The sequence below is a fragment of the Salminus brasiliensis genome, chromosome 1, assembly GCF_030463535.1.
Source record: "Salminus brasiliensis chromosome 1, fSalBra1.hap2, whole genome shotgun sequence".
Taxonomy (NCBI): domain Eukaryota; kingdom Metazoa; phylum Chordata; class Actinopteri; order Characiformes; family Bryconidae; genus Salminus; species Salminus brasiliensis.
Window position 1 is genome coordinate 66,802,566 of NC_132878.1, and position 20,268 is coordinate 66,822,833.

The 20,268-nt window shown below is 39.0% G+C and overlaps 1 protein-coding gene across 1 annotated transcript in view; it reads left to right on the plus strand.

Moving 5' to 3' along the window:
- Positions 1 to 9,295, plus strand: part of slc24a4b (solute carrier family 24 member 4b) — a 64,004-nt gene extending 54,709 nt beyond the window's left edge. The window contains exons 12-17 of the mRNA XM_072687164.1: positions 116 to 257; positions 952 to 1,118; positions 1,222 to 1,336; positions 2,736 to 2,848; positions 4,191 to 4,256; positions 4,819 to 9,295. Of these exons, the coding sequence (XP_072543265.1) occupies positions 116 to 257; positions 952 to 1,118; positions 1,222 to 1,336; positions 2,736 to 2,848; positions 4,191 to 4,256; positions 4,819 to 4,971 (756 nt within the window). The 3' untranslated portion in view covers positions 4,972 to 9,295. The remainder of the gene's footprint in view (positions 1 to 115; positions 258 to 951; positions 1,119 to 1,221; positions 1,337 to 2,735; positions 2,849 to 4,190; positions 4,257 to 4,818) is intronic.
- The last annotated feature ends 10,973 nt before the right edge of the window (positions 9,296 to 20,268 follow it).

A 20,268-nucleotide genomic window follows, 5' to 3' on the forward strand; every position in this document is an offset into this window, starting at 1 on the left:
TGAAACACATGCCCAATGTGTAGACGTCCCTATATTGTTTTACTGCATTTTTTATTACTACATTTAAATGGTTTCCTCATCTGACTGCTCTCTTGGTCTTGGCTTTTGCTTGCAGAGACAGAAGCTGGTGCAGGGTGCCAATGGGGTGGAGACTGTGGTGATTGATGGAAAGACTGATATTGAGAATGGAAATGTACCCGAGGATAAACCCAGTGAGGAGGAGGATGGAGAACTGACCTCGCCATTTAGGATCCCACGTAAGAGAGCGTGAGAAGGGGAAATGCATTTCCGATACACATCATGTGCAACTAGTAGAATATTTATCTTTATTTACAGCACTGCATGTGTTGCACAGTAAACAGACAGTTACACTGCATAGTGATTTATTTTTTTTTAAGGCTGGATATTGTGAATTTATTAATAAATGTTTTTTTTTGTTTGTTTAAAGCAAAAATCTGATTTGATGCAAGTCTGTATTTTGCAGTAAATATATGGAATCTGGTCTTTGTATAAAAAGAAGCTTTAAAAAATGATTAATACAGAATACAGGAGACTGTCATTCGCATGTGGTGAATGGGGTGGAACGAAATTGCGATCTCAAGGTCCCAGTTATACCCAAAGAGCAATATTGAATAAATAAAATATAATTAAATATAAAAAGAGTAGACATGAATAGGAACAGTAGAGAAATGAAAAGGAAAAAAGGTAGCAGCAATATGACCGCAATATATAAAAGGAGTGTAGCAGCTTGAATGAATTGTAACCTTTCTGTATATAATGATCAATCCCATTTATCCCAGCCTTATTGAGTCAAATTTGATAAAAGTACTGAGTCATTTTATATACCATACATTGTTTTGCCTTAACTGTTAAAACAAATACAGTTACAAATAGTTCCGCCAAAATTGCCTTATCTATAGAGAAAAATAACTCAAAGTGTATGTGTCGTAGGGGGGTGTATGAACAAGACCAAATGGCTGATCTCCTGGCCGCTGCTGCTGCTGCTGTTCTTCACCATTCCTAACTGTGCAATGCCTCGCTGGGAGAAATACTTCATGCTGTCCTTCCTTCTCTCCACCGTTTGGATAGCCATCTTCTCGTACTTCATGGTGTGGATGGTACGTATAAAATGTCCCTCTATTTCTAGCTGGTCTTTCTTTCTACCCTGTTTATTCTGATAATGGTTGTTTTGGTAATCTCCTGTTCGGTGTGTTGTTTTAGGTGACTATAATCGGATACACTCTTGGCATTCCGGATGTGATAATGGGTATCACGTTCCTGGCAGCAGGCACCAGCGTCCCTGACTGCATTGCCAGTCTGATTGTAGCCCGACAAGGTTAATCTTTTCTGTTAAAAAAAAAAAAGAAAAAAAAAAGAAATTCAAATCAGTTACAGTTTTGGTACAAGCAGTGTGCAAAACAGCTGCCAGTGTATCAGTTACTACACAATGACTTTCTGCACAAGCTTTCTGCAGGATCTGTTGAAGATCTGCATCAGTCTTTTCGTGTCATCTGACAGCTGAAAAGTAAAAGACAATTGTAGGTCATTCAAGAATGCACCTGTTAAACAGTGTTGGTCAAATCTGGTCTTGTGAATGAAAAGACCACACACTTTGTTTGAGGATTAAGGCCCAAAAAGAAAAATATGTAAAAATAAAGGCGGTAGGTAGGTTTAAATCTAGTTATTTGTTTTTTAACATTTTATATAGATTCTATTAATATTTGATTTATTTATTTTAGAACATTTTTCAGAGCATTTTGTTGCAGAAATGCCTCCAAACAAAAATTTGATAAAATTTTATGATAAGATGTAAGAAGTAGCCACAGGCCACACATATGTAGCCACAGGCCACACTTTGGGAAGCCTTGGTCTAGAAGCTTGTCATTGTGATTCTTAAATTTAAGCAGTATTTCAGCAGAAAATGTAGTCCACGCAGCTTGTCATCCTTAATTCAAATGATCCAAGACATAGTTAGCGCCTGAAGCTTGCTTCTTGTTTGCACTGGAACTGTAAGGCTAATGTTGTTCAGTGAGTTGTTAAAACTATGTGGTCTTATATATGACTCAGAATTGTTTATGAATGGTATACTTTAAGTAACATGTCCTGCTACTGCTTACATAAGTGAGTAAAAATTCCCATGTGATGCTAAAATGTGCAGTAGCGAAATAGCTGGCAGGAATATATATTACGAAGTTAAAAAAAATTTAGGTGTCCAAAGGTATCCAGACACTGAATCGTTGAAATCTGGGGCACCCATTGCTCACACTATTGATATAATTGTAAATGAAGCTTGTTGTCATTGTGATTCTTAAATTTAAGCAGTATTTCAGCAGAAAATGTAGTCCACGCAGCTTGTCATCCTTAACTCAAATCATCCAAGACATAGTTAGCGCCTGAAGCTTGCTTCTTTAGGTTTGCACTGGAACTGTAAGGCTAATGTAGCAGAAACCGTATGCATGTACTAACTAATACTACAAAAAAAATAGTAGTAACACAAATGTTAGACCTGCTACTACTGTTATCATTTTGTATAGATAACTTTAATAGAAATAGACCACATAAGCAAGTCTAATACACATAACTGAAAAACGCTTGGTTTGAAGAAAGTATGTGATCATTTTTACATGTCATTATCAGCATTCTTATTAGTGGGGTATAAGCTTCCATTGCTTGTTAGCTACATTAGCCTTGTAGCCCCAGTGAAAAACTAACTTGATGATCCATCTGTGTGCTAGGGCTTGGGGACATGGCGGTGTCCAACACCATCGGCAGTAATGTGTTTGACATCTTGGTGGGGCTGGGGTTGCCCTGGGCTCTGCAGACAATGGCCATCAGCTACGGATCAGTGGTAAGCGCATCCAGTCGGTTTTCTACCAATGGGCAGCTTTTGAACACATCACAAATAAAGAAATGCTTGTGACTTGAGTTGTGTCAAAACACTATGGTCTGATATATGACTCAGAATCGTTTATGAATCATATACCTTAAGTAATATGTCTCGCATAAGTGAATACAAATTCCCATGCTAAAGGAGTTTAAAGCCCCCCAGCTTTGGGATGTGGAGCAGTGAAACTGTATTTTCTAAATTTCCATCCAAAACCTGCCCATTTCTTTGTAGATTTACTTTTGTATTTAGAGTTGTTTCTGCATGACCCACTTATGGTTAAGCTTCAGTTCACAGACAGATACACTCCAGTGTATTTTCTATTAGAGTTTGCTGATACAATACAAACTTCATGGTCCATTAATAATGGCAAGATGTCCTGGTCCTGAGGCAGCAAAAACAAAGGGATGAGGTTCTTATTTTGCAATACATGATTTAGTTTTTACTTCCACAGTTGGGTTGGCTTATCCACGTGGTCTTGAGCAAACATTAGAATAGCAACCGTGTTCTTTTTGGAGATTAGTGGTGTCCTTGTTATACAGCCGTGTGCACCATTCAGTGTGGACTCATGAACACTAACCTTACTCAATGTAAGAGAGACCTGTACATGCTTAGTTGTTACACTGGGAGTCTTTGTGATGATGAGGTCCTGTAAGATTTACAGTACTCTTGGAGTGATTTGTGCTGGACAATCACTCCTTGTGAGAGTGTTTATTTGCATATCAACTGGCTCACAGTGGATTAGTGGAGGCTTGCGTTTGTAACCTTTTCCAGTCTGGTGAGCTGGAACGTGGAAGGGCCTGCTAAAGTCATACCGGATGGCCATTCCTCTTGATTTCAACATTTGACTTCCCTGAACTCCTTCAATTAACTTATGGTGTTGGTTAATTTGTCTCAGTAAATACATGTAGAAACTGGCTATGCACTGTTTAAGTGGGTTCTCTTTATCTAGCTTAAGGACTTTGTACTTGATCACATTTCAGGTCACATTTATATAGAAATCCAGAAAATGTAAGGGACTCAAACCTTCTAGCAATACTGTAGGGCCAGTTTCCTGGACCTAGAAAAAGCTTAATTCTAGACCAAGCTTGATTCAGCTTTAGCTTGCAGGCAGATTTTGGATTCCAGATGCTTCCAAATGAGCTATTCCAGTGCTTACCTATGCTTACCGTTCTCCATGTTTGTAAACACACCACTAATCCTAAGGCTAATTCTGCTGCTTTCATGGCTCGTCCTAATTGGGACTTTAATGCTGAGTGGATTAAATGGTCCTGGGTGTTAATATTGTCTTCTTTGCTCCACTCAGGTGATGATAAACAGTCGAGGGCTGTTGTACTCCGTGGTGCTGCTGCTGGGCTCTGTGGCTCTGACTGTGAGTGTGCTGCACAGTTAGCTACCATACTGTACTTTCTGCATTTATAGTGAACATTAAAAAAACTTGACTGTTTTAGGTTGCACACTCTGGCTCTGGTAACTCTTAAACTAAATAATTTATATCATCCAAATGTTCATGTAAAGAAATCTCAGGGTGTTCTACCCAAAGTGAACATTATGCATTTTGTATGATGATGATATTACTTTTTGAATACTGTTGTCACAAATGCACAACATTTAAAATGTTAATGCTAATCCTAATAACTTTTTCACTTCTCTAATCAAAACAAGAAGCAAAAGCATTAATGTAAATAGAAAGAGGTCTAGCTGATCAATTCTTTAGCTATTATTATACCTTAATGCATTTAGTTTTTATTTACTTAATTTTGTTTTAAAACATAACAACATAACAACCTTTGTTTGGGCTCTTTGTTTGAAAGCTGTTTATGCTTTGACATTGGTCCCTGAATGGTATAGGGTCCCTCTGTTGTGTAAACTATATATTAACTCTTAAGTTCTGCATTAGCTGTCTCTAGAAGCTGACACTGTCATGTGTGCAGATCCTGGGCATCCACGTCAATAATTGGAAGCTGGACTTCAAACTGGGCGTGTATGTGCTGGTCCTGTATGCCGTCTTCCTCTGCTTCTCCATCATGATTGAGTACAACGTCTTTACCTTCGTCAACCTGCCCATGTGTCAGGAGGACCATTAGAAGATTCGGCTGTCAAACCCTCACGCATCAGGCATCTCCATGAATAAATGATGTTCAAATCTCTGTCCAGAACTCGCCACCAGATTACATTGTCCATTCTAAACTCTTAAAGGAATAGCACAATCAAATATGCTAGCATGGCTAAAAATGGATGGAAGGTAGTAGCCGCTAATTAGCATTAACCTGCTTGCATAGTGCTAATTGCTGGCCTGTTCACTTTCATTCATTACCAACATTAGCTTTTTTGATGAAACTATTCCTTTAATAAGCAAGACCACTGTTCTTCCACTGTAGTGTACAAAACCACCATTACCTCAAAGTTGGCTTTCCTTCAGCTAGGGCAAATAGAGTGCCCTTGTCTTGCAGTAAGCGACAGCAGATTACATCTCAATCCACTGGATTCTATGGAGTTTTTGCCAAGTTCTCTCAGTTTATTTGCAAAGATCTCTACAGTGAAACACTTTAAAGGGTTGGTGTCCTGTGAAATATTTCTTTCAGACCAGGTACCTATTAAGCTTTGCAGTTGAAATCCATCCCCTAAAACTAAAACACTAACCTACAGCTAATGTACAGCCTGGTCCCAACCTTCCTTTTCTGATCCATTATGAGGATCTTCATGTCGGCAGCTCTTTTCTTTTCCCTCTAAAAACAAAAAGGAAAAAAGAAAGCAGAAAATAAGGACAATATCCCCATGTCCCACTGGTGTTGACAATGCCCAACCTGAACCCCAAGCTTCTTTGTACATTTTTCTTTTTCTTTTTTTTTGTCACTACCGTGCATATGAAAAGTTTTTAGGCCCTCTTAATATTTCCATGTTGTATTGTTCGGCTCATCTTTTTCTCATCAATCTACACCCAAAACTCCACAATGACAAAGCAAAAGAGTGTTGTTGGAGTGTTTGTTGCTTTATGTACATAAGTATTGAGACCTTTGGTTATGAACAACTTAACTGAATTGTTCTTCCTTCAGTAGTCTTTGAAATACTTCTACAACATGATCAATTAACTTAATTTATTTGACATGATTAGTAAAGACATACACCTGTCTATATAAGGGTCTCGCAGTTGTGACTGGATTGATGGCTTATGTCAGAGTGAAAAGCAAGCCAGTGATAAGGTCAAGAAAATTGTCTGTAGACCAGTGAGGTGTCACAGTTTCTGCAGCACTGAAAATATGCCCAAGAGCATTGTGTAACCTCAGTCATTCTCAAATAGAAGTAGGTTAAAATCAACAGTCTTCCTGGATCTTCTGACCATCTAGCCAAACAGAACAGTCTCTGATCAGGAGGAGGAGGAGAGATATGAAAATGATTGTGCAGTGATTCTCTTCAATGATTCTGGGAGAAACTTCCAAGAGAAGGGTGTGCCAAGCTTGTAGGATCATTCTCAAGAAGGGTCTCCATACTGATGTAAATAGGATATTTTTCTTATTTGCAATAAATTAACAAAACACAAAAAATTATTTGCTTTGTCAGTGTGGAGTATTATGATATTTACAGATTGAAAAAATAATCAAATCTGTTTTAACAGAAGGCTGAAAGTTAATGTGGTAAACTTAAGGGTCTGGAAACCTTCCGTATGCACTGTACATTTATTTATTTATTTCTACACACTTTTAAACTTTTTTTTTTTTTTTTTTTTTTTTTTTTTTTTTGTGGCTAAACACTTTCGGAAAAATGAAACTGGCAAACAGATGTTTGTCCATAGAAGTTGCACTTTCAAGTTGTGTCCTTGTGTCATACCTCTAGGTGATACCCCGGTTGGAGCAGACTGGTGTGTAAATGTATTCTCTGATCAGAATTGGGACAGTGAGAAATGGGTCACCTCATACAGTTGCACATCATCAGCAGTTTGAGAATTTTCTGAAATTTCTGGTGAAGTGTCTGATAAGGAATTGCTCTAATTAACCTTACTAAGATCACATTTAGTTTTTGAGAAAAACAAGGTGTTTGTTTGACTTGCCTCCCTTGCCCCATGTGATCTCTCTCACTTTGTTCATCAGCAGAAGGAGGGCCGTGATCACAGCTGTTCTGTATCAGGGAATAGGCTTATTATGCCTGTTTGTGGCAGGTGATGGGTGTTCTATTGACAGTTTTCCATGTAGATACATGCACTTTAAAATGAAGCAAGCGGTCCTCTACCATTCAGCATCAACCAGTGCTTCCTTGTGCTAGGGGTGTGTGTGTGTGCGCGTGATTTTGCTAAGAAGTCCCTGTCACTGCAACGACTTCGTGAGCACAAGCCCCTGAGAGCGCGTCCTATCCGCAGTGCGTGATGGGACGTTTCTGCGGAGACCATGGCTCAATCGCGACCTGGCAGCTATGAGCAGAAACGGCAGTCGAGACGTTTTCCCCACCATGCAAAAACAAGCAGGGACTTTGGTGGCTCCCAAGGACAACAGAATTGAGTGCTATTTTGGGAAATGTGTGTGTGCTTTTAAGTCAGAAAAGCCAAGAGTTGATGCTACTATATGCAATCTCAATATGAGCATCACTTTTGGTTCATTACAGCATCTCTACAAAGGACAAACCTGAACTTCTTTTGCTATGTGGAGTGTCCAAGTAACTTCAAATGATTAGTAACAGCAGTGTGGGGGGGTACTGCACAACGCAGGATGTCTGTTAGCTGGATGAGCCCAAATAGACTGCTTAAATTTGGCCTATATGGCCAACTCTTGATATCTTGTTGAATGAGCGACAAATTGGATAGGACTGAATAGGCTTGGCTATCTGGCAAACTGTCTGTAGTCTAGATAATTGAACCTGGCTTGAATTCAGACTCTGGCTAAATATTTCAGTTATCTGGCTAACTAGGCAAACTGAGATCTAATCTAGCTAAATGAGAAACCTGCTGGGAATGTTTAATTCTGGGATTTCTGGGTTACTGAGCTCTAGTTAACTAAATAGGCTTGAGTTTTAGCTATTTGCCTAACTGTGTGGTCTAGCTAACTGAAATTAATCTATTTGCTTGAATTCTGCGTTGTCTGGGATAACTGAGCAGAATTTGGGCAGTGTAGCAAGTGTTTATATCCTTTAACCAGTAAAATTACTTGACTCACTAATTAAATGGGATTAAATTTGAGTGCTCTGGCTAAGTAGTTGTCTAGCTAAGAAATGTACTGGTTAGGTTTGGGCTATGTAGCTAACTGAAGTCTGGCCTTGTGAAATACCCTCTCCCCCAGGGCATTATTTTCCACTTTCCTTATCTAAGCATTTGAGATGGATTTGGGCCTGTGCGCACAACCTTCTGCTCCTCTGTAGGAGAAACGATTTCAAACTGTACGGGCTGTGGTGCGGTTTGATTCTGAGACTTTTTCGTTTTGGTCCTGAAGCTGCTACTGTGACGGGGAGGAAGTGACCACACACTGGACAACCTGCCCATAAGTCTTGCGCACCATTTGTAAAATGTCCTGCTCTCTCTCCTTTCCTAAGAAATGATAGATTCCTCATGCCTCCACACTCAGCTCTGCGTTGTCTGTTTTATGTTTGAGTTGTGTCGTGTGGGATCTGAATTCATGGAGAGAAAAACTCTTCTCTAGTGCCATTTTCTAAACTTACTGACATTTAATGCTGAAATCTCAGCTGTTTTTCTTTTTTTTTCAGAAAAACATTTCTTCTGTACATACAGTTTAGCAGCGAATGGAGAACCTCAGTTGATTTCTCAGAGGCTGAGGATCGTCTTGGAGTTTGCTTTTGGTGTGTACGGGTGGGGTCTGTGCTGTGACCACGCCCCTTTTTGCAGGTCCCAATCTGAGAGGAACAGCGTCGCTGACGTCTTTTACGGTTTCATCCAAAACGCACACACATGCCAGTGTACTGTCTCACTGGACCTTAACTGCATACTTGTTAATAATCACTTTTCAAACGGTAGAATATGAGATGGCTTACTTGTTGTAACTGTATCGTACAGATTGTATGAAAATGTGTGCAAACTAAGTGCACACACACACACACACACACACACACACACACACACACACACACGATTTAATGACTAGGAAACGCAGTGGATGTGTATTTAGTTCATTCTGAATGAAAGTGACCCTATGCACTGTGAGCTCAATCTGATGTGGGATTTATGTCTATAAATACAAAGGATTAAAAAGGTTTATGTACATATTTATTTAATGTAAAGTTAGGTACTATGAAACCATAACTGACATCCGTATAACTTATTTGAATGTATTGTCTTGCTATAATGGACATATCCAACCAATGCATTTTACTGTAAAGCAATAACACAAAAAAATTGAAATAATTCCTGTACATTTGTCATACAAGTCTATAGAAATGGGATGATGGTCACAAATTAAATGTTGTCATTTATACCTGTTTCATAGTTTTTGTCGATTATGCCGTTTTGAATGTGCCATGCTGCCATACTGCTCCATGAGTCCAGCCACCGACAACACCACCTGTGTCTGGGTTGCAGAGTGTGATGGTGCCACTGCTTCCGTAATGCAGAGAATGTATCGTTTCCTGACTAAAAGAAAATGGCATATATATATAACATGGCATATACCAGTACTCTGAAACCCTGCTTCTGGAGCTCTGGCTACCTTCCTACAGACTTTCACACCAACCCCAATCAACCCCACCTGATCCTGATCATTCTGAAGTTATCACTGCCTGCAGAAGTGCCTGGTTTGTCATAGGTGTGTTGGATGATGGGTTGGAGACACCAGCAGGAAAGTAGATCTCCACGACCAGGAGACTTATAGACAAGGTCTGTAAATTGAAGAATTAGAGGGCAATAATGACTGACTAGGAGTTAATTTACAAATATTGTTAAAACCAGCCCAGCTTAAATCAAGTATTTAGCTGTTTCCCATCTTTTTCAATTACTGTTATCAGTTCTAGTAGTTTTGACCTAACCTGCCTGAAGGTCTGGACACCTTTACAATTTGTTCATTTCCATATGAGTCTTAATAAGGTATTATAAGAGCTCATTGAGGTTTGTGAATAATTATGGGCTGGTTTATGAGCCAGGTGTATTTGAATCAGGTGTGTTGAAAGTGCTAAAATGTGTACAAAGGACATGTGCTGCAGGACCAGGGCTGGGACATAGAGTTGTTCAGAGACTGTGAGTAAATGTTTTGACCAGCAGATGGCACCCTAAGATAAGGCTTTTAATAATGAGGTGAACCCATTTGCAATAATGTTACAAAAGTGCTTCCCATCTATGCTCACATACTGCTGGATGTTTTATAAAGAGGTAGGAATCTCTATTAGTGAACAGTATATGGTTTGCAGGGGTCAATGTGCTGGTCCCTAAATGACTTTGCTTTCCCAAGAGCCTTTTTGTGTTTTGCAATTTGTCTTTCTCCTTGAATGGGAGTTGTCTTTTGTCTGTGTAAGGATAACATTAACTGTTGAGCATCTAGACATCTCATTTTGATCTACATCAACTGACCTCTGTCCCAAAAACGTGTCCTTTTATAGCTACTGGTTCAAGGTTGCACAAGCATTTCAGAATGCTGCTAAATATCCTATTGAGTCAGAAAGGGAATGGAAGGACACAATACATCACAATACCTACATTTAGAGTGTTATTAATATTTAACCCTAATGAGAGACTAACACACCTCAGTTTATATCACAATACCTACATTTAGAGTGTTATTAATATTCAACCCTAATGAGAGACTGTAACACACCTCTGTTTATATCACAATACCTACATTTAGAGTGTTATTAATATTCAACCCTAATGAGAGAGTTACACACACCTCTGTTTATATCCTAATACCTACATTTAAAGTGTTCTTAATATTCAACCCTAATGAGAGTTACACACACCTCAGTTTATATCACAATACCTACATTTAGTATTATTAATATTAAACCCTAATGAGACTGTAACACACACCTCAGTTTATATCACAATACCTACATTTAGAGTGTTATTAATATTCAACCCTAATGAGAGAGTTACACACACCTCAGTTTATATCACAATACCTACATTTAAAGTGTTCTTAATATTCAACCCTAATGAGAGAGTTACACACACCTCAGTTTATATCACAATACCTACATTTAGAGTGTTCTTAATATTCAACCCTAATGAGAGACTGTAACACACCTCAGTTTATATCACAATACCTACATTTAGAGTGTTATTAATATTCAACTCTAATGAGAGAGTTACACACACCTCAGTTTATATCACAATACCTACATTTAGTGTTCTTAATATTCAACCCTAACGAGAGAGTTACACACACCTCGGTTTATATCACAATACCTACATTTAGAGTGTTCTTAATATTCAACCCTAATGAGAGACTGTTACACACACCTCAGTTTATATCACAATACCTACATTTAGATTGTTCCGTTTCTCATTGTGTTGAGTTTTTACAAGTGTAAAGCTAGTCTAGCTTAATTCAATAATGTTTAAATGGCAAGCGTGAGAGATTGTCCTATTGTATGGAACCTCTCATGGCTGGGAATGATATGAGGTGAAGTAATTCGATGTACGTAAGGATGGACATCATTAACATGTCTTCCCTAATCTGTGCTGCGTTTCCCCTGGCGTGCCTTGGGTTCAGTTGATTGATTTTCTGTAATGAGCCTCACCTCAGGCCACTGAGTTAACAAGCTGGTCACTGGCCTCATGGCTGTGGATCTGCCTATGATGAGCTCCTTTTGCAGCCTCTAACAGGCAGGAAAGTGCGAAACCATGTGGATATCTGTTTCTAGCTGCAGTATTATTTAGAAAACCCTGGAACATTTCGCTTTTCAAGTGTCACTTTCTGATTTGAATTTTTCAGACATCAGTGTTTTTAAGAGAAGCTTGAAACATGTTTAGGGCCTTGAGAAGAAAATGTAATTTGATGGTCCACTGTGATTCTTTTTTATTTGCTCATCTAGTATTCATTAAAGAGGAATTGTCAAAATGTCTTCACAGTAAAATGGTTAAATTTGAACAAATTTAATTTAAATAGGTTAATTAATTAATCAATTAAAGTTCAGTTTTAGAAGTCCAAACATGCTGCTTCTCACCATCCAAAGCATCCCAAACACATTCAGTAGTGTTAAGGTCTGGACTGGATGGTGTGGTCAGTCCATTGTTCTGAAAACAGCAGCTTCATCTGTTTTTTTTTCAGGTCCACATACTTTCCATCCCATAGAGTTGAGTGCACTGAAGCAATTTTCTGTAGCAGCATTTTTACTGTAGAACCTGAATACAGCATGTTACTGTGGATCTGGGTGAAAATTCAGTGATGGGGAATTTTCCAGTAAACATTTTATCCTGTAAATCACAAAACAGGAATTTTAGGCAGGATTTGTTTGCAGCAGTTTAAACAATAATCCATCTTTGATAATGATACATTTTCTATTATTTCCAACTTCAATACTAGTGTTCGTCACGCAGACAGAAGAACCTTTTTATATCCTCTATAACTGTTTATAAACACAGCAATCTACAGTAGATTTGATTATACACACGTGGACAAAATTGTTGGTACCCCTCGGTTAATGAAAGAAAAGCCCACAATGGTCACAGAAATAACTTGAATCTGACAAAAGTATAATAATAAATAAAATTTAATGAAAATGAACAAATGAAAATCCAACATTGATTTTAAACCATGCCTCAACAGAATTATTTTAAAAAGTAAACTCATTAAACAGGCCTGGACAGAAATGATGGTACCCCTGAAAATAAATCAATCATGTTAAATCAAGGTGTGTCCACTAATTAGCATCACAGGTGTCTACAATCTTGTAATCAGTCAGTGGGCCTATATATAGGGCTACAGGTAGTCACTGAGCTGGTTGGTGATATGGTACCACACAAGTCAAGTCAAGTGGGGTTTTATTGTCATTTCAACTACATACAGAGTACACAGTGAAATGAAACAACGTTCCTCCAGGACCATGGTGCAACACAGACGGTGCATACTGAACACAAGTGCAACACAATACAAGTGCGGACAGACAACATAACACAGTAGAGACAGAAAATAATAAATAATTGGGGGTAGTATGCAAATTATGCAGTGTGTAATAAATATTGAGTCCAGTGACAAATGCTTTGTGCAAAAATGCTTCCCATTTTATCTGGGGTAAATGGTTGGAGAGAGAGAGAGAGAGCGTGTGCATGTAACAGAAAAGACATCAGTTCAGTCGCTGGAGTTTGATGGCTTGGGGGAAGAAGCTATTGCAGAGTCTGGTCGTGTTGGACCGGATGCTGCGGTACCTTCTTCCTGATGGCAGGAGGGAGAACAGTCTGTGTGAAGGGTGGGTGGAGTCATCCACAATGCTGGTTGCTTTGCGGATGCAGCGGGCAGTGTACATGTCCATGACGGAGGGGAGAGAGACTCCACTGATCCTCTCAGCTGTCCTCACAATGCGTTGGAGGGTCTTGCAGTCAGAGTCTGTGCAGGTCCCAAACCAGGCAGTGATGCAGCTGCTTAGGATGCTCTCTATGGTCCCTCTATAGAAGAGGGACCAAAGGAACATAGACCAGAGGAAGCGAAGGAAAGAGTTGCCTTAGGAGATTAGAAAGAAAATTATAGACAAGCATGTTAAAGGTAAAGGTTATAAGATCATCTCCAAGCAGCTGGATGTTCCTGTGACTACAGTTACACATATTATACAGAAATTTAAGATCCATGGGACTGTAGCCAATCTCCCTGGATGTGGCCGCAGGAGAATTGATGACAAATCAAAGAGGATAATATGAATCTTAACAAAAGAGCCGAAAAACTTCCAAAGAGATTAAAGGTAAAACTTCAAGCTCAAGGATCATTAGTGTCAGATCCGTCGTCAGATCCGAGCCAAAGAGAACTTCATGGGAGACGACCAAGGAGGACACCATTTTTGAAAACAAATCATTAAAAGGCCACACTGGAATTTGCCAAACTACATGTTGACAAGCCCCAAAGCTTCTGGGAGAATGCCTCAAGACTCAATCTCAAGACTATCAAAGGATTCTAGAGAGAAATGTGCTGCCCAGTGTCAGAAAGACAACTGGAGCAGTTTGCTCATGAGAAGTGGGCCAAAATACCTGCTGAGAGGTGCAGAAGTCTCACTGACAGTTACAGGAATCGTTTGATTGCAGTGATGGCCTCAAAAGGTTGTGCAACAAAATATTAAGTTAAGGGTGCCATCATTTTTGTCCAGGCCTGTTTAATGAGTTTATTTCTGTGACCATTGTGGGTTTTTCTTTCATTAACCGAGGGGTACCAATAATTTTGTCCATGTGTGTATATAGCTGAAATGTACACAGAGAAAGGCTCAGGTCTTTGAGCCTTTTTCAGCTCGTTTCTTTCAGCTGATAAAGAGTCAGTCTGTGAAGATGTAGTAAACTGATACCAAGCGTGAAAAGTGGTGTTAAAAGCTTAGTTTCCTTCAATTTACACAAGTCAACTGCACTGGAAGAGATAGACACGTTATAGAGAGACATACCTTCATTATCTACTATGCTAGTGTGCACAGCTTTACCAAAATAATGAATTTGTGAATGACCTTTTGCAATTAAAAAGCCATTAATGCTGTTAATTACTGTAAAAATACAGTATGTTATAGGTACTGGGAATAAATGTACAGTATGCATACTGTAAAATTTACTACAGCAACTTTCTAGCTGCCAGCAAGTTACTGTACATTTTAGTGTGGTGTTCTTGCAGTGTGGTCTTCTCACAATAGAAGGATGAACAAAAGACCTGTAGAAGTTTTCAGATTTTAAAAATGAGAGTGGAGCTTAGTTTTCTCCTTTCTCTCAAAGTTAAAAGCTGTAAGTGCTGTCCGATCAGACAGGGTCAGTGCTGGTGGTCTAAAAGGTCTTGCACAGTTGCGTTGTGTGCCATTTTCTCTGTATCTATGATCATTTTAAGTACAATGAACTAGTTCACCCCAAACCACTCTGAATGGCTATATGTTGGCAATTACACAGAGTTTTGAATAAAAATGGTGGAGTTCGCCTTTAAAGAAAATTCAGATATGTTTTTTCTAACTCTGTGGGTGACTACGGAGAGCTGCTTCTGCAGTAATGCACATTAACCTTGGAACTGTTCAGACAGAGGTATTGGTGTGTGTTTTCTGGCTGAAAATCCATAAACGTTTTTGGGCTAAGTGATAGGACTGTAATGCACACAAGGCCCTCCCAGTGAAACCTTTCATTTTCGTCCTTGGCAGGGAAAGATCTATTCTTGCTCAGCATGGGCTTTTTATTTTCAAATTCCCATCATGACTGTCAGGCTGCCGGATATTACTAGGTTTTTTTTTTTTTGCACCCTCCGATTAAAAATAATCAGTATCAGAGAAAGGTTATTAAGTTCTAATAGTCCCTTGATGTCCCTATCTAGACTGTTTCAACAAGCAGAGCATAATTAATATTCATAACTCGTCCAAAGTCCCCAGACTACCTTTGGATGTGAAACAATTAAATCTGTGGTGAACTGGAAGCTTTCATGTTAAAGAGGTACGATGATTTGTCTTCATCAACATAATTATGAACTTCGTCGCTCCTCTAGCCATGAAAATTATGCAGGATGAGTCAACAAAAAAAAAACTGTGGGAAGAGAGGAAATGTGGAAAGAGGACAAGGCAACCAACACACACTAACACAAAACTGCAGAATTACTTCAAAAAGTCAGACACTTCTAAAGTCTGTAACTAACAAGTAGTAGACACTTTCACGCAACAATTAGCATGGTGTTAATAATAATCATCACATACCTCAAACTGCTTCTTAACTAGACCATTTAATTGGAGCTGAAGTCATTACCTGAAATGGTTTTATATATATATATATATATATAAAGAGAGAGAGAGATGCATATGCTGCCCGAATCCTGACACACTGATAATAGTTTGGACATGGTTTGGGCCTAAAATGTATTTTTAAAATCATATCTTATGGTGGAGTGTGTCCGCATCGGCGTGTCCGCATTAGTGTGTCAGCATTAGCGCGTCAGCACAGTAAGAGTCTTACCCCCCTGAAGTAAATAACCAGATATGTATTCCCCTTTAAATAATGTGTTAATTCTCCAACTCTGTAAGTGGCAACAGGCAGTAACTCATACAGTAACTTCTGCACATTAACCTCAGAAATATGTGTTTATTGTAACACAGACAGAAGGACCTCTTTATATCCTCTATAACTGTTTATAAACACAGAAATCTACAGTAGATTTGATTATATATGGCTGAAATGTACACAGAGAAAAGCTCAGGTCTTTGAACCTTTTTCAGCTCGTATCTTTCTGCTGATAAAGAGTCAGTCTGTGAAGATGTAGTAAGATGATACCAAGCGTGAAAAGTGGCGTTAAAAGCTTAGTTTCCTTCAAGTCAACTGCACTGGAAGAGAGAGAGACATTATAGAGAGACATACCTTCATTGGAGTAGGAGTAACATTATTGGATAAACCTTTGTGTGTGTGTGGTTATTTACTGGAGTAAATAACCAGATATGTATTCCTCCTTAAATAATGTTTTAATTCTCTAACTCTGTGAGTGGCAACAGACAGTAAACTTGTACTGTAACTTCCGCACATTTAACCTTTGCAACTGTTCAGATGGAGGATTTGATGAGTGAGTTTTCTGGCTGAAAATCATTTGGCTGAATAATTTTGTGGTTTCTGACACTGTATGATGCATGATTAGCTTTCTGCAGATACAGCTGCCTTAAGACCTGAATTTTGTCTGTATTCGTTTTTTCATTACTATTAGGAATGTCCTAATCTGTCAAATATTTGGACACTGAAGATCTATTGAAACTGATCCGGCAGCTTGTGTCCATTTATAGTGCCTCTGTGATGATGGTAGTTTGAATTGTGAACCCTAATTTTTCTATATACTATTGTCATACAATGTCTGATATGTTTGATATATGTGTCCTACTCTTCACTTGGTTGGATTTTATAAGCACAGAGCTAATCCTACACAGTAGTGAAAATGATTAAAGACTTTTAGTGTTAGTCACTAGCATTACTTAAGTGCAAATGTATTCACTTTACATAATGTGTAAAAACCCTTTCATACTTACCGTCTTACTGTTGGATGGTTCTGACGGTACTAACAGCAAAGACGGACAACTGACTAGCTAGCCAGTGCACTCACCTTGGATTGCAAACAACAAACAAGTGAAATGGATAAAAAAATTGGCTGAGCAATCACGTTAAAGTGTATGTGCAGGCAGTAATAAATGTAGGTCCTGTGTTGATGTCGGACATGAGTGCATGCAGGTGATTAGTGTTGGAAGGGAAGACACCCAATGGCATTAGTCACGCGCTGAACTGCTGCGTTAGTGTTGGAGATGGTCCAAGACACACATTTGCGATGCGAAATATAGATTTATGGCACGTGGTATGAAGGCGCTGGTGCTTTTAGTTCATGTGAAGTGTGGTATTACTGCGTTAACTCGAGCGCCTGAAGATTTCAATTACTTTTCTGATGCCATGGCGTTCCATTGTAATGCAGTCTATAAATCAGATTAAATGGGACATGCTTAAGATGCTCGATATTTGCTATTGCATTAATCTTAATGGGTTGCTAGGTGGCATAGGTCGGTGATCGAAGGAATATTCCAGTGTTTCTGAACCTAATCTTGATCTGCTGAAGCTGTATCATACTAAGAAATACCAAGGACAACACTTTGAATCTTGTACTGAGAAAAGTAGGAAAATAGAAATGAAAAATATTGGTCTTTAAGGGGAATACCACTGCATTAATAAACATTAATGTACCAACCATCTCTGATTTCTTTACTATGGTGGTAATATGAACCATGAGTCATTTTATTTACTATACACAGCCAGAGTTTTGTATGTAATGATGGTAAAGTAGTGGCAAAGAAACAAATCTCATTTACATCTCGTGTACATCTACTATTTATTATTACAGTCATGTGGACTAATTGATAGATAGTATATTTATGAACAATGGGTTTTCTTCTGATTTCTAGGCTTTCTATGAGTAGGCTTCTCTAGATACCAAGTATAAAATATCGACTTAGCCCTATTCAGAAATAACAACCAGAGGCTTTTTCACCTGGACAGACCACCAGGGAAATGGACCTTGTACAGGAGGGCTGCAGAGCTCCAGGTTTCTGCCTTGTAAGCGCCACCGTTGTGCCTTTGGGCAAAGCACTCAACCTCAGGGTACACCTGGGGTGCAGACCATGTGAACCCAGACCGATGTGCTCTGCTGGTGAAAAGAACATTTTCACATGGAGAGGATCAGCCAGGATGTGTTTAGTTTCTAAAGCTCTTTACTTAGCTTGTACATCACCATTTAGCAATGTGCATGTTCGCTTTTTTATCAAAATATTGCTGCAGTATTCAGTTTTGTGGGATGGGAGTCATGTAAGTTGCGCAAGTAGTGCTGATGGTTCTATGTTTACATAGCTTCCATACAGTCTCATCCTGCATTATTTATATAATTAGACTATAGTGACTTTGAACAAGTGACTGTTGAAAGGACAATGAATTAAAAGGGTTTTGGTTCTGTAGCCCACTCACTAAGCTAGTCTTTGCTTGGCTAGGTCGACTACAGATCCACAGAGAAACAGACAGCCCAGTGCAGCTGCTGTTGACTTAATGCTGAGATACTGACCCAAGTGTTGGTGATATTTTGCTGTCTCAGAGACATGTTTCTCATGACTGCTGTTGGGATTAACAGAAAAGGTAGCGGTACTGTCATTATTGGACTAGCAGGCTTAACACCACAGTATGTACCATGTTCCAGCTAACTGAGGCTGAAATCACATATTTAGAGCATAAAGCTGTCCAAACTTTACTTCCAGCAGTGTGGCATTCAGCTGCAATAGGCATTCTGGGAACCAAATGTTCTTTTTTTCATACAGTAACTATCTGTTGTGTTCAACTGTTGTGTATGTCTAGTAAGTTGTCCTGGAGACACAGAACAGAAATGTGACACATCAGACATGAAAAGAACACTTTGCCAACTGTGAAGCATGTGGGTGGTTGTGTTGCTGCCAGTGGCACTGGAAATATTGCACAGCTAAAGGGAAATGCATTTCACCAAAGACCAGGACATCCTGAAATACCATCCTTATTTTAAGATACCCTCAACTTTTTTTAATACTGTACACAGTATTAAATGTATACTGCCCAACCCTAGTGCAGGCTGCATTTCTTCAAATCCAATAACGGCAAGATTCTTATTTTTATTTCAATAAAAATAAGTTTTTAAATAACACTGTTGCAGAGCAAAATTTTAAGCAAAAGTATGGGCACCATTGACCAAATTACTGTATTTTCAGGTTGTCCATGGTGGTGTGGAGGGATGTTTTGGATCGTTATTCTGTTGTATAGACCTTCCCCTTTAAGCTTCACTATATTCATAGAGGGTTTGCATCTAGGATGTCCTGGTCTTTGGTGAAATCCATATTTCCCTCCAGCTGTGCAATATTTCCAGTGCCACTGGCAGCAACACAACCACCCACATGCTTCACAGTTGGCAAAGTGCTCTTTTCGTGACATGCAGTTCCTTTGTTCTCCAAATGTACCTTTGCTGATTGTGAACAAATCGTTCTTTTTTTTGACTCCATCAATCCATAGCACTTGTTTTTCCAACCTATCTGGCTTGTCTAGACATTCTGTAGTCTCTCGTCTAAAAACTGTCTGTGCAAGTAATGCTGCATAACAGTGCACTGCCGTCTTGAGTCAGCTAAACATTTTTGCAGGTATGGGGATTTAGTTTTGTATGTTTTACCAGCATACAGTAAGTTCTCTCCAGTGGTTTTCTTTCCAGTGGTTTCTTCCAGATCTCAAATTGACCTCGACAGTTACCTTGAAATGCCATTTTTTAAAAACCACTGCGAGCTGTAGAAACTGCAATCTGAAAACACTGCCTTATGGGCATCGATTACATTTTCAGATCTTTAGACAGTTGCTTGGCCCCTTGGATGTGAATTTTCTGTGTTTTAAAATATTAAAGTTTCAAGGGTATTAACAAACAGTGGAATGTTGCAGCCGGTGTTATACTTTATACCTACAAAATTACTCATTTATCAATGGTATAATCCCTCTCAGTGGGTCCTTCTGGAATACTGGGAGGGATGTTTTTTCGTTTAAATGGATGAGCTCTAGCCGGAGTTCTGGCGCAGTGACAGTAAGTGAATTTACTGTTTTGTGGGACAGAGGATATTGAAGTAGAATAGGGAAACAGTGGACAAAATGGCTATTCGACATAGCCTGCTGATTGTTAAGGGGAGTTTGTCAACAGAAAACAAGCCCCCGCTTCACATTATCCAGGTGACACTGAGTTAATGCAGTTGAAATGGGATGTTTTAGGGCTAGAAAGGGTTGGGGTGACAGGGGT